Source organism: Zalophus californianus, chromosome 12, assembly GCF_009762305.2.
Source record: "Zalophus californianus isolate mZalCal1 chromosome 12, mZalCal1.pri.v2, whole genome shotgun sequence".
NCBI classification, from domain to species: domain Eukaryota; kingdom Metazoa; phylum Chordata; class Mammalia; order Carnivora; family Otariidae; genus Zalophus; species Zalophus californianus.
The window spans coordinates 35,206,154-35,219,765 of NC_045606.1; the positions used below are offsets into that span (position 1 = coordinate 35,206,154).

General features: G+C 45.3%; 1 protein-coding gene across 1 annotated transcript; it reads left to right on the plus strand.

Moving 5' to 3' along the window:
* Positions 1–293: 293 nt before the first annotated feature.
* On the plus strand, positions 294–11,394 carry GATAD1 (GATA zinc finger domain containing 1). The gene is given in 7 exon segments (XM_027573167.2): positions 294–594; positions 596–664; positions 666–686; positions 1,483–1,608; positions 3,202–3,261; positions 7,943–8,126; positions 9,991–11,394. Coding segments are annotated over 7 exon segments (813 nt in total). The 5' UTR covers positions 294–432; the 3' UTR covers positions 10,182–11,394.
* Positions 11,395–13,612: the final 2,218 nt, after the last annotated feature.

Genomic DNA, 13,612 nt, shown 5'->3' on the forward strand with positions numbered 1-13,612 from the left:
TGTTCTGCATTCTACCTGCCAATCCCAGGCCTAAAGCCAAAGTTTGCCAAAATCTGTCCCCAGAAGGCGATCGAGATCCACACTACAGTCCACTTCCAGAAGTCCCGGGTGGGGCACTTCCGGCCGCGGGGGGTGGAGCCAGCGCGGCGCAGGCCCCACCCATCGCCGGAAGCTTTCCAGGCCAGGTCCCGCCCCCGAGCCCGCCTCCCGGCGCTTGTGGGCCGCCCGGGGCTGGTTCCGGTCGCAGAGCGGGTGGAACCGCCTTCCTGCCTCCAGGGGGCAGCGGCCTCCCTCGGGTTCCTGCGTGGACAGCTCGGCGCCCGCGCCGCTCTTCCTGTCGCTGGGAGTGGCGGGCCGACCAGCGGGCGGCCCGGGCCGGCGGTCGCCATTCCCGTGTCGCTGCGCCCGCGGGGGCCGCCCGAGCCCGCCACGATGCCACTGGGCCTGAAGCCCACCTGCAGCGTCTGCAAGACCACATCGTCCTCCATGTGGAAGAAGGGCCCGCAGGGCGAGATCCTCTGCCACCACTGCACGGGCCGGGGCGGCGCGGGCGGCGGGGGCGCCGGCTCCGGGGCGGCTGGCGGGACGGGGGGGCAGCAGCGGCGGTGGCGGCTTCGGCGCGGCGACCTTCGCCAGCACCTCGGCCGCCCCTCCGCAGAGCAACGGGGGGCGGGGGCGGCAAGCAGGTGAGCTCCTCCGGCGCCTCCCGCCCGCGGAGGCCGACCGGGCGTGGGGTGGGCGGAGGCCGGTGGGGCGGGGAGGGAGCGCGCGCGTGGGCCTTCCCGGATCGCGGTGACCGTGCTAGAGAGGGCCGCCCGCTCCCGCTCCCGCCCCACGATGAGATCTTCACTGGCTTGGCCCATTCTAAGCACCTTTGGTATTGTGAGAAATTGAAAGTGTAAAGAAGCGAGACAATTTAAAACCCTTCAGAAATCCCCCTCATTGTAGTAACATTTGCGGTAGTATCCAGACATCTCAGTACACGCACGTAAACGGGGTCATGCTACTGGACCTACTTTCCCTGTTAAAGGTTATTTTATTATTATGTTATAAAGTAAGATTATGTCATTGCTTTAAATGGCAGCGTAAGTATTCCATTGTAGGGAAGTGCCACACCCAGCCTGCTCCCCGGGGTTGGAGAGTTGAGTTGTTAAGGGATGTTCTCCACTATAAACACAGCAAACGAATAGTTTCTTGCCTTGGCCGAGACTTAACTCCTACACCTACCCCAATGCCCTATTGTAAGTACTTCACACCTTTTTGGAGGCTCTAGAGATGCTTGTCTAGGGCCCTCCCTGTTTTAATTAGCCCAGTTCCTGTGATTATCCAGGGTAAAAAGAAAAGCCACATTCTACTTAATTTTTTAAAAGTCAGCATAAAGTGCATATTCTGAAGTCCTTGTAAGATGGTTGTATCGGGACAGCAATCTTTCTACAATTTTATTTCTTTATCTTTTTTGTTCTTTAATTGTTTATGTAACAGAGTAAGCAGGAAATTCACAGGAGGTCTGCTCGGCTCAGAAACACTAAATACAAATCTGCTCCAGCTGCTGAAAAGAAAGTTTCCACTAAAGGAAAAGGGAGAAGACATATTTTTAAATTAAAAAATGTAAGATGATTGTGGACAGTGTCTTTTACAGTAATGGCATTGTGTGTGTAGTGTGTCCTGTCAGTGCCTTCATTTCTCATCTGAACTTTGCTCTTCCGAGCCTTTCTGCAGTATTCTGGGGAGTGGTCCGCACTTCTTAAAAGGAAGTGAGCTCTGTTGCAGGAGGCTTGCTGTTTATAGTTAATAATATCCTTTTTCTCTTTTTTTAGCTTTTAATTTTTTCCAGTGGGAAATATAAAATATGAGTCTAAAAGAAACATAAACCTTGAATGCATTTGATTGGGCCCTCTATGCAAGGAGGAGGTGGGATTATGGTTCTTGATATGGCCAGATATATTAGGGGGGAAATTTTTTTTTTTATTCTTTAAAGATCTAAGTAAATAATACTGGAACTCATTCATTTCCATATTTGTTTGTTATTACATCCCCAGAAAAAGTATCTTGCTGACACGATGATCAGTTTGATGATTGTGAATCAAAAATTTTGCTAAGCCTTCTGCTGTAAGAAACTAGATGGTTGAAAGACTTGTGCTGGGGGTAGTTGAAAGAACCTTTTGTTGCAGTAAATTCTCAGTATTTTTGTAAACACAAGGGGAAAATGGCCATCCACAGTGGACAGTGCGTTGTAGACTACTTTTTTAAACCTCAGTATGGTGTTCTTTCCTTTTAGAACAAGAATGCTTCCTTTACTGGGCATTTCTGAAATTGGGTGTATTCATTTGTGAAACACTGAGGGGCCCTGTAGTAAATTCTTGTGCCGCCTGCAGATTCTTATTCAGAATAGTTGACTAATTGATTTAAGACTTTTATAATTTAGTTTTCTTAAAATGAGGCACCTGTTGAGAAGGCACGTTAAGTAAATGTGCATGTGATTATAGTTGTATCATTTACACACACGTTTTCCTCTTCTGTGTGGTAGAATATGCTCTGCAGTTATTTCAGTATCTATTTCTTTAGCAACCCTTCTCTTCAAGGATGGTACCAAGACACGTGGGGAGGCCTGGTTTTTGTGTTGTGGCATATAAGCGTGTATTACAGCTTAAGAAGGGTTTGCAGTAATGGCTGGGTGGTGGCAAATGCCTAAGCACTCCAAGGAAGTTTCTATAACCTTAGTTCAGCCTTGCTAGAAAATTACTTCTGATGACAAGTATCCCAGCTTAGTTCCATAGTTAAGTTGAGATGGAAAATGTCTTCAAGGAGACACTTTTTCACATTGTGTTCACCTACACATTTTTTTTATTACTTCCTTTTTTTTGTTGTGTGCAGGCCTTCAGAGCCAGGATGTTGTTTATAACCGGAATGTTATATGTAATAAAGCTCCGAGAGCGGTTGGGGTAGATCTCAGCAGCTTGTGCGTTAGTTCTCAGCAGTTGGTAAGCTGATGGTAGCAGAAATAGCCACAGAAATACTCAGACTGTGCTTTGCCACAACATTCAGAAAATCGTTTATCTTTTTATTGTGCTCAACCAGCAACAGATTTAGTGTTTCTTAAGTTACAGAACTCTTGTAGATGACTGGGAAAATGACTGTATACGCTACACACACATACACACTCGGAATGTGCTAATGTTTTTACTTTTTTTTTTCCCCCAGCCCATCAAAGCTCCTGAGTCCGTTTCCACTATAATCACTGCAGAATCAATCTTCTACAAGGTAAGCATCTGTAGGGTTACTAAGGGCAGGTTTGGGCCTATCATAAGATACACTGCCAAATGTTGGGTTAGTCCAAAGGCCTCTGCCCCTCTATATAATGTGTGATTGCTTTTTGTTCTTCTCTAAGCTAGTTTTCCCCGTAGGTGGCTGGTATAAAACATTTCATCCAGAGCTGAGGTAGGAGGGGTAGTTGCTTATTGAAACATGGTATTTTTAAGTATTTTAAGTGTCTTAAAATTCTAAGGTATAGTGTGGCATCCTGAAAGAGTGAGCCACCCTAGTCACCCTGCCAGTCACTGTGGGAGGAGCACAGAGTGGGGACTTGGATGAGTAGAGGGAGTGTAGACCTGATACCTAGTGAGTAGAGGAGGCACAGAGATTCTAAAATGCCTTTAAGCAGAAGTGAGGGCAATAAGGGCAGTGGCGGGGATTAACATCTACTAGAAGTAGATGGTGAGAGAGTGTCCAAAATGTTTTGATAAAAGAGTGAGGAAGTCCATTTTCCTAGAGCCAAAGCCCACAGACACCTGCTTCTTCGATGGGAGACATGATATATCGTTATTTTTGAACCAGAAGCCTTAGGAAAGCAGTTGCAACACAGAAACAGCCTCCAAAGCCTGGCGGGCCTGGCACAGGCAGCAGCCATTACATGCTGTTGATGTCTTGGGGGCTGAACTATCTTTTGGGGGGCAGTGGCACGAGTTAGTGCTTCATACCTGACCCAAGTGGACCAAACACTGAAAAACTCAAGTATGATACTCTGTGTGTACCTTTTTTGTTGTTGTTAGCCCAGAATCTGTGTAGTCTAAAACAGCCTGTACACAGGCAAACACCACTCCTGTATTTCCAGCATTTCACGCATGTTAGTAATAAATAAAGTAGCTAAATTTAGTATGCGCTTGCTGTGCATCAGGCCCTGAGGTGAGCACGACACAGGCTTTACTTCACTCAGTCCACTCCATGAAGTGCTACTGTTATCCCCATTTTATGGATGAGGACAGTGAAGCACAGAGAACTGCTTGATCTTGTCAAAGATTCTATAGCCAGCAGGTCATGGAGTGAGGCAGTGTGATGGCGGAGCTCAGCTCCTGGCCCCACCGGCAAATGACTGTGTGATTGGGCCGAGACCAAGCTCTCTTTTGTTTCCTCTGCTAGAAAATAGGGATTGTGAATAGCAGCCACCTCAGTGGTTCAGGCGAGCTCATGTCTGTTAAGCACTCAGCAGAGTAAGCACTCAATGAATAGTAGAAATTGGCATCATCGTGTTTTCAGATGTGTGTATCACTCTCACAGCCGAACACACAGTTTACAGATTTAAGTCTGGAAGCAACTGGTTGGGAGGCACCTGGTTGGCTCAGTCAGTAGAGCATGCAGCTCTTGACATTGGCGTTGTGAGTTCAAGTCCATGTTGGGCGTAGAGATTGCTTAAATAAATAAACTTTAAAAAAAAAAGAAGCAACTGGTTTGGCTAAGGATTTAATGTACTAATGATTTCCAGGCATGTCTCAACCAAAAGGCGAAAGGCCTTTGAACAGGTGTGGGACCTGTTATTACAAGTATCATATTTTTTTTTTTTAAGATTTTATTTATTGGGGCACCTGGGTGGCTCAGCCGTTAAGCGTCTGCCTTCGGCTCAGGTCATGATCCCTGGGTCCTGGGATCGAGCCCCGCGTCGGGCTCCCTGCTCAGCGGGGGGCCTGCTTCTCCCTCTGCCACTCCCCCTCCTTGTGTTCCCTCTCTCGCTGTGTCTCTTTCTGTCAAATAGATAAAATCTTTAAAAAAGAAAGATTTTATTTCTTTATTTGAGAAAGAGAGAGTGTGTGCGTGCACAGGCACACAGCGGGGAGCCCGATGGAGGGCTCTATCCCAAGACCCCAAGATCACTACCTGAGCCGAAGTCAGACGCTTAACTGCTTAACAGACTGAGCCACCCAGTCACCCCACAAATACCGTATTTCTTATTGCTGTCTGCCACCCCTGTTTGTTAGACAATAAGGACAAAGTGCAACAAAATATTCAGGTATGTTGCCGATACCCAGGATTGCAGAGGCTGCCGCTGCCGCTGCACGCAGCACCGGGGCGGGAGGACTTAAGAGGTCATTGCCATCTGCTGAACTAGAGCCCAGATCAGGCATGCGAGAGGGAGCTGAGTGGGAACCACTGGGTCTGACGGCCAGGAGTGTGGGCACCCAAGACCCCAAAGGGTTGAATGGCCTCCCTGTGGCAGAAGAGCCCCATGAACAGCTCTGCTTACTCCTGATCCAGTGTTCTTCAGTATATTGAGTTGACCTTTCTTTTCTGCCAGCAGCCCTGAAACCTCCCTGCAAATGAAGGAACTCCTTAGATTAAGTGCCTTAGTCATGGTTAGCGCTTTCTGTATATACATGCACAACACAACACGTGCTAATAATCACTTAACCACGTGCCAGGTACTGCTCGCCGTTGGCATCTTTTTTTTTTTTTTTTAAGATTTATACATTTATTTGAGAGAGCAAGAGAGCACGAGAGCAAGCGGGGGGGGGGCAGAGGGAGAGAGAGAATCTCAAGTGGACTCCCCACTGAGTGCAGAGCCTGACGTGGGGCTCGATCTCATAACCATGATCACAATCATGATCTGAGTGGAAAGAAGAGTCCCAACACTCAACCAGCTGAGCCACCCAGGTGCCCCTGGAATCTTTCAGTAGGACATTGTCTTTGCCTTGCAGTTCTATTTTCACACTATTATATATTTTGAGTTAATATTCATTTAGCATATATTTGAGTGTCTATGATAAGCAAGGCCCTGTTCTTTGTACAAAAAAATGAATCATTTATAATTTGGGAATAATGATGCTACGTGTAGACAAAGCAAACCGTAAGTGCAAAGAATTTATATGACAAATAACTTAGAACGTTGAGTAGTGGCTCTGAGGACCAGCTGAGGATGGATATGAACTAGCCAGTAGCAGATTGTGGTCCGCATTGACTCTACCGGTCCGTAGTGATGCAGATGCAACTGTAGCCCTTAGACCCATGGATGAAGGGTCCACCAGGAAAAGCTCCTGTCACAGCCCACTCACTGGAAGTATTTCTTCAGAATTATTTTTATGGTTGAGGGCACACCCCAGCACTTTACCTGCTGCCAAGGCCCTGTTTTGAGGGAAGCAGTGATAAATCGCACTTGGTTCCTGCAAGTCGAGGACACTTTCCCCGGCTAGGAACCACACCCACCTAAGGGAGTGCTGAGTACCATAAAGATTTGGATCAGCCATTATGGATGCTCAGGGGAGAAATTATTTCCTTTTGAAGACCTAGGGAAGGAGACATGCAACAGATGGCAGAGGCAGAGTCATAGGGAGGGCTCGACACGGACGTGACAGATGAGTTAGTTGGCTGCGAAGTGGAGCAGGGATAAGACCTGAAGCCGTGAATGCTGGAAACGCAGGTAATTGTCTTGTGGGAGGATAGCAGAGTGAATGGCATGGGACCCATCCTGAAGACTGGTTATGATCAGAAGAGTTTCTCTCATTTCTTTGGGTTGGAATGTGTGATGTCCATTTTCTTTATGGATGGCCGAGGAGGGAGGAGTGTAGAGCGTATTCTCCTCGGGTAAGCACTGCTTTTCAATACAGGACAGAGACGGACCCCTGAGCTGGTGAAGGAGCCCCAGCTGCATTCTCTGCCTTCAGTAGCCTTCAGCAAAGTCACTTCCCCTTTCTACAGCTCAATGGCTGTAGGGATAACATTGTTCTGATACGAAATCAAAGTGTTTTTATAAACAAATGTTTTCTCCAGATGCACATTTTTGGGGGTGTGTATAATTTTTATTCAAGAGTGAACAACTTTAGAATTGGCATCAGGGGCACCTGGGTGCCTCAGTCTGTTGAGCATTCCACTCTTGATCTCAGCTCAGGTCATGATCTCAGGGTAGTGAGATTAAGCCCACTCCGTGTGGAGCCTATTTAAGATTCTCTGTCTCCCAAAAAAAACAAAACAAAACAAAACAAAAAGGGGCACCTGGGTGGTGCAGTTGGTTAGGCATCTAACTTGATTTCTTTCGGCTCAAGTCCTGTTCTCAGGGTCATGAGATTGAGCCCCACATCGGCTCTGTGCTCAGCATGGAGTCTGGTTAAGACCCTTTCTCCCTCTCCTTCTGCCCCTCCCAGTCCACACGAGAGCACACACGCTATCTTTCTCTCTCTCTCTCAAATAAATAAATCTCACTGTGCACCTGGGTGGCTCAGCCGTTAAGCGTCTGTCTTCGGCTCAGGTCATGATCCCGGGGTCCTGGGATCGAGCCCCGCAGCAGGCTTTCCTGCTCAGCAGGGAAGCCTGCTTCTCCCTCTCCCACTCCCCCTGCTTGTATTCCCTCTTTTGCTATCTCTCTCTGTCAAATAAATAAAATCTTTAAAAATAAATAGAATAAATAAATCTTAAAAAAAAAAAAAGATTCTCCCTCTCTCTTTGTCCCTCCACCCCCACTTGAGCTTTCTCTCTCTCTAAAAAAAAAAAGAAAAGAATTTTCTTTTCTCAGGGGCAGATAACACAACCATATAAACATTGATGCATTGGACCATCTTAAAGGTGTTTTACTGAGCACTTTGCAAACTGTTTATTTCGTGTTAGGGAGGTTTCAGTTCATAGCCGGGGTGCTTTTTTCTGTTTTTATTTCAAATATGGGATTGTCTTCTATTTCCCCCAGGGAGTATATTACCAAATAGGAGATGTTGTTTCTGTGATTGATGAACAAGATGGAAAGCCCTACTATGCTCAGATCAGGGGCTTCATCCAGGACCAGTATTGTGAGAAAAGCGCTGCCCTGACGTGGCTCATTCCCACCCTCTCGAGCCCCAGGGACCAGTTTGATCCTGCATCCTACATCATCGGTGAGTTTGACAAGTGGTGCAGATTCTTGAACTCAGGTAATTCTCCGCTATTACATAAAAGAAGGTGTTAGTCTGCTCGGGCTGTCGTAACAAAATACCACGGGCTGAGTGGCATAAACACAAAACCTATTTTCTCATAGTTCTGGAGGCGGGAAGTTGAAGATCAAGGTGCTGTCAGGGTCACTTTCTGATGAGAGCACTCTTCCTGGCAGAAGAGTGCTCTGCAGTAGGCAGCCACCTTCTTGCTGAGTCTTCATGTGGCCTTTCCTCTCTTTGTGCACACTCCTAGTGTCTCTTCCTCTCCCTAGAAGAACATCAGTCCTATCAAATTAGGGCTCCAGCCTATGACCTGAATTAACCTCCCTAAAGGCCCTATCTGTAAATACCATCACATTGAGGCTTAGGGCCTCAACATATAGAGTGGGGGGAATATAATTCAGTCCATAACAAAGAGACATAAGCATCATTAAATATTAAAAAGTAAAGAGCTTTATAGAAAATATGAAAGACATTTTATACAGTTGGGGTTTGAGGGCTTTCAGTTATTTTGAGTTAGGGCAGTATATACGTACTAAAAAGTGATGTGGATAAGATTTTTCTGAGGGACCCAGGGTTAAACTCTATATTAAAAGAACGTATTGATCAGGCATTAGGCTTATTTAGGCATATTTACTTATAATAATCTAGTTAAAAATAATTTTAAAAGGAACTGTCCCCATTATTTCTAGAATCTGACAAATTTTCACTATGTGTCCCTCTACATGTCACACACCTCATCCTAGACCTTTTATAACATATCGTCATGTATAGTTGAAATGGCGGCCAGTGTGCTCTTACTCATTTCAAGTCTACAGAAGTGGTATGAATGTTTCTTGATGTAGACTCACAGGAAGAAGTTGCTGAGTCATACAATTTTAAAAGTGCTCAGGGTTTGGAAGTCACCCCATATTTTCAACCTTTCTGCAATGAGCAGGCGTTACTTTTGCATACAAAAGTTTTGTTTTGTTTTGTTTTTTCCGGAGGGAACTCAGGGGCAGGTAACATACTGCTGCTCTTGTCACCTCTGATCAGCTTTAGTCTTCCGCCTGTAGGTGCATAGAAGAGTGGGTTTTTACCTACGTGACTGTAGGACGGGATTCCCGGCAGAGGCGGCAATGTGAACAATCTCTCCTGAGCCGCCGCCTCCTCCTCCTCCTCCTCCTCCTCCTCCTCCTCCCCCCCCCCCCCCCCCCCTCCTCCTCCTCCTCCTCCTCCTCCTCCTCCTCCCCCCTCCCCCCCTCCCCCCCTCCTCCTCCTCCTCCTCCTCCTCCTCCTCCTCCTCTCCTCCTCCTCCTCCTCCTCCTCCTCCTCCTCCTCCTCCTCCTCCTCCTCCTCACCCTCCCCCCCCCCCCCTCACCCTCACCCTCACCCTCCCCCTCCCCCTCACACTCTGGAGCCAGACGATCTGGGTTCCTAGCCCAGCACCCACTAGCTGTGTGGCTCTGGACAAGTTCCTTCATCTCTCTTGTCTCGTTTTCCTCACACAACAACCAGGAAGAATAACAGTGCCTTCCTCAGAGCATAGTTTTGAGGATTCAAAGCATCGGTGTATATGCAGTACTTAGAGCAGTGTGGGCATATCACAAACACTGTATACTACTACTGTTTTTAGAATCCTTTCTATATTGAACCACTGTTTTGGGGAGTTAAACAGCTAAAGTAGAAGGAAATGACGGAGAGGGACTTCAGAATAATACAGGTATCAAGGACTAATGTCAGGGCACCACCAGAGTGGTTTCTCCTAGCATCTAGGAATTTTAATCTTTTATGAAAATGATATATATGTTCAAAAATGTGTTTGATCTTTCCATCAACTGCTTTTTAGGACCAGAGGAGGATCTTCCAAGGAAAATGGAATACTTGGAATTTGTGTGTCACGCACCTTCTGAATATTTCAAGTCACGTTCGTCGCCATTTCCCACAGTTCCGACCAGACCAGAGAAGGGCTACATATGGACTCATGTTGGACCTACTCCTGCAATCACTATTAAGGAAACAGTTGCCAACCATTTGTAGTTTAGAAAGTGAAACTCATTTCCAGTCATCTTGTATTCATACTCCTCTAAGACATGCTGCATGTTTCTTTCATGAAATTCTTAGATGGAAAGGTGAACTAGAAATTTTTCCCTAACTACCCAGTAATCATTAGCTTGTTTATTACTAGTCACTTGGAAATCTAAAAGGGATAGCAAGGAATTAAATATATTTTGAAATTAAATATATTCTATATATGTATCTTCCCAGGCAAAGGCTGCAATTTCCAAGGAGACCAGTAGGAACAGGTAGTATCTATTTTTTTCTCCATGATTTATTTCTAGAAACTCATTACAATCAATGGATTGTATTTTTCTGCTAGAACAAAATATTAATTAAGGTTTGGATTTCTGACCAAGGGCTTAATCAAATAAAATGTAGCTATGACCAACTGTGTCTATCACAAAGTTACACAAGCTTTATTTCTTCATCTAGAAAATGCTAGATAGACTGTTTAACCTTAAGGAAAGTGATTGGTGGATGATTCTATTAGCCTGAGCTTTTTCAAACTTCGTTCTGTAGCAAACAGATTCAGAATTATTTTGTTGATTGTCATTGTTTTCATCTCCCTTCTCACTCAAGGTGAGGCTCCCAATCAAACCATAAAATTTTACAGAGCAGACAGCTTCATGAAGCGCACACAGGAATCACGTCGTGTTCAGGCATCCCCCTTGGTAGTTTCTTGACTACCATTAAAACAACCACTGGGCAGTCATAAAAGTGACTTATATGCATTAATATCAAAAAACAGTTCTACTTAGAGTTAAACCATCTGCTGTAGACTCGTAGTTACAGGCCTAAAATAAAGTCTTAGACGCCCTCAATTGTCAGAATTCAGGTATAGGTTCTACTCAAGTGCAGGCCAGCTAAGGGAGGGAACAATAATGTGGAAATGGGAAGACGTGAGGATTGCACACCCGCACTTCTTCTATCCTGACTTAACCAGCATTTTTCAACCCCAGGAAAATTTGTCAGAATCTAATTTAATCATAATGATTTTGAGTTGTAGCAGTTTTAACTGTTAACATTTTCCTGCACAGCTATGGTTTGTATGTTAGAAGGAAGCAACTGTAGATAGCTCTGTGTTCATAGTTCTCTCCACAAATGTTACTGTAAAATTGATTGTAAATACCATTGTAAATAGCTAAGTGCCAGTATTCAAACTTTTGGATTAAAATGTGTTTTTTACATTGTATTTACTTTGGGTTTATTTCATTTAACAATTAAATGTGGGGCTTTCTACCTAAAAATGGTATAAACAGAAAACACCAGTGTTCTCATAATTTGGAGCAATAGATTGATCAATATATAATTGATTTTAGGAAAATTTCAAAGAGTGGCCAATTGCTAAAAGAAATAACGTATGATACTTATTTAAAATGAGGATACAGGGGCGCCTGGGTGGCTCAGTCCTTAGGCATCTGCCTTCGGCTCAGGTCGTGATCCCGGGGTCCTGGGATCCAGCCCCGCATTGGGCTCCCTGCTCCGCGGGAAGCCTGCTTTTCCCTCTGCCACTCCCCCTGCTTGTGTTCCCTCTCTCGCTGTGTCTCTCTCTGTCAAATAAATAAAGTCTTTTAAAAAAAGAAAGAAAACAGTATATATACTTACCATGTGTTTATAAATTGGTATGTGTATAATATTTTTTTAAATAAAGATTAAATTTTCACTTTCTTCCTCAACAAATACCAATGGCTCCCACTGCCTATCAGGTAAATTCATTCCTTTTCTCCTGTTATCGAGGGCCTACCCTGATATGGCCCCAGTCTATATTCCCAGCCTTGTCTCCTTCTACCCACCACTGAAATGTCTCCCCTGACGCCCTCCTCATTTTCCTGGCCAAGTCCTTGTTCATGTTCCCCTCAACTCCACCCCACAGACCTTTCTTAAGGCCCTTGAATTCTCTCTCTCTGTGAGACCTTTCCAGATTTCCATGGATCCTTGAAATCAATCAATATCCTATTCTATTGTTGCATTTAAGTTGCTGCTTCTATTACCCCTACTCCCACCCCTGTGCTTCCTGGAGGACAGATTTTTTTGGTTTTGTTTTTAAGATTTTATTTATTTGTCAGAGAGAGCACAAGCAGGGGGAGAAGCAGGGTTGAGCAGGGAGCCCAATGCAGGACTCGATCCCAGGACTCTAGGATCATGACCTGAGCCGAAAGCAGAAGTTTAACCAACTGAGCCACCCTGGCATCCCAGAGATAGTGTGTTTTATATACTCATTTTTATAATTCCCACAGCACCTACCTTGGGTCCTCACTTATGGGAGGTGCTTAGTGCAGAGTCCAAGTTAGTTGCTGTTCACTAAAATAAATGCCTGTTGATATTTTAATATTTTTTTAAGATTTCATTTATTTATTTGAGAGAGAATGAGATAGAGCATGAGAGGGGGGAGGGTCAGAGGGAGAAGCAGACTCCCCACTGAGCAGGGAGCCCGATGCGGGACTCGATCCCGGGACTCGATCCCGGGACTCCAGGATCATGACCTGAGCCGAAGGCAGTCGCTTAACCAACTGAGCCACCCAGGCGCCCTTTAGTTAATATTTAGTTAACTAGTAGTTAATACTAGCTCATACTAACTTTGGCTTAAATTTCAAATTCTCTGCAGTCAAGGATAATTTCAGATTGTTATTAGATTAATATTTTTAAGATTATTTTGACAGGAAGTTTTTAGGATGAGCTTTAAATAGTTCCCGTACACAAATCTTGACATGAGTATCTGGAAAATTTATTCCTAACCATTCAGGTTCTTGGCTGATGCAGGTTTAAGTTTGTCCTTCCTCTCCACCTCAAGTCCATCTTCTGTTCCAGCCCGCCTGCCCTACTGGCCCCGATGCAGGACACAGAAGCGAGAGCCTTGCACAGACGGTTCAACAGGCTCCCACAGCTGTGTAAGGTAAAATCTCTAGCGTGGATCCTTTAGCTCATCCTCAGTGGTTCTGCTTTTCTTTTCTTTTTTTTTTTTTTTTTTAAAGATTTTATTTATTTATTTGACAGAGAGAGACACAGCGAGAGAGGGAACACAAGCAGGGGGAGTGGGAGAGGGAGAAGCAGGCTTCCTGCTGAGCAGGGAGCCTGAGGCGGGGCTCGATCCCAGACCCTGGGATCATGACCTGAGCTGAAGGCAGACGCTTAACGACTGAGCCACCCAGGCGCCCCTGGTTCTGCTTTTCTGATCAAATCCTGACTGATACAGTTACTGAGACTCTGAAGGATAAAGCCAGGAACCACTGTTTTTCATCATAAGCTATTTAAAATTACTTGGCTTTTTTTTTTTTTTTTTTTTTTTACTATGCGTACTACTTTGATAAATGTTTTAAATTTAAAGGTAATGAGGAGGGGGCGCCTGGGTGGCTCCGTGGGTTAAGCGTCTGCCTTCGGCTCAGGTCGTGATCCCAGGGTCCTAGGATCGA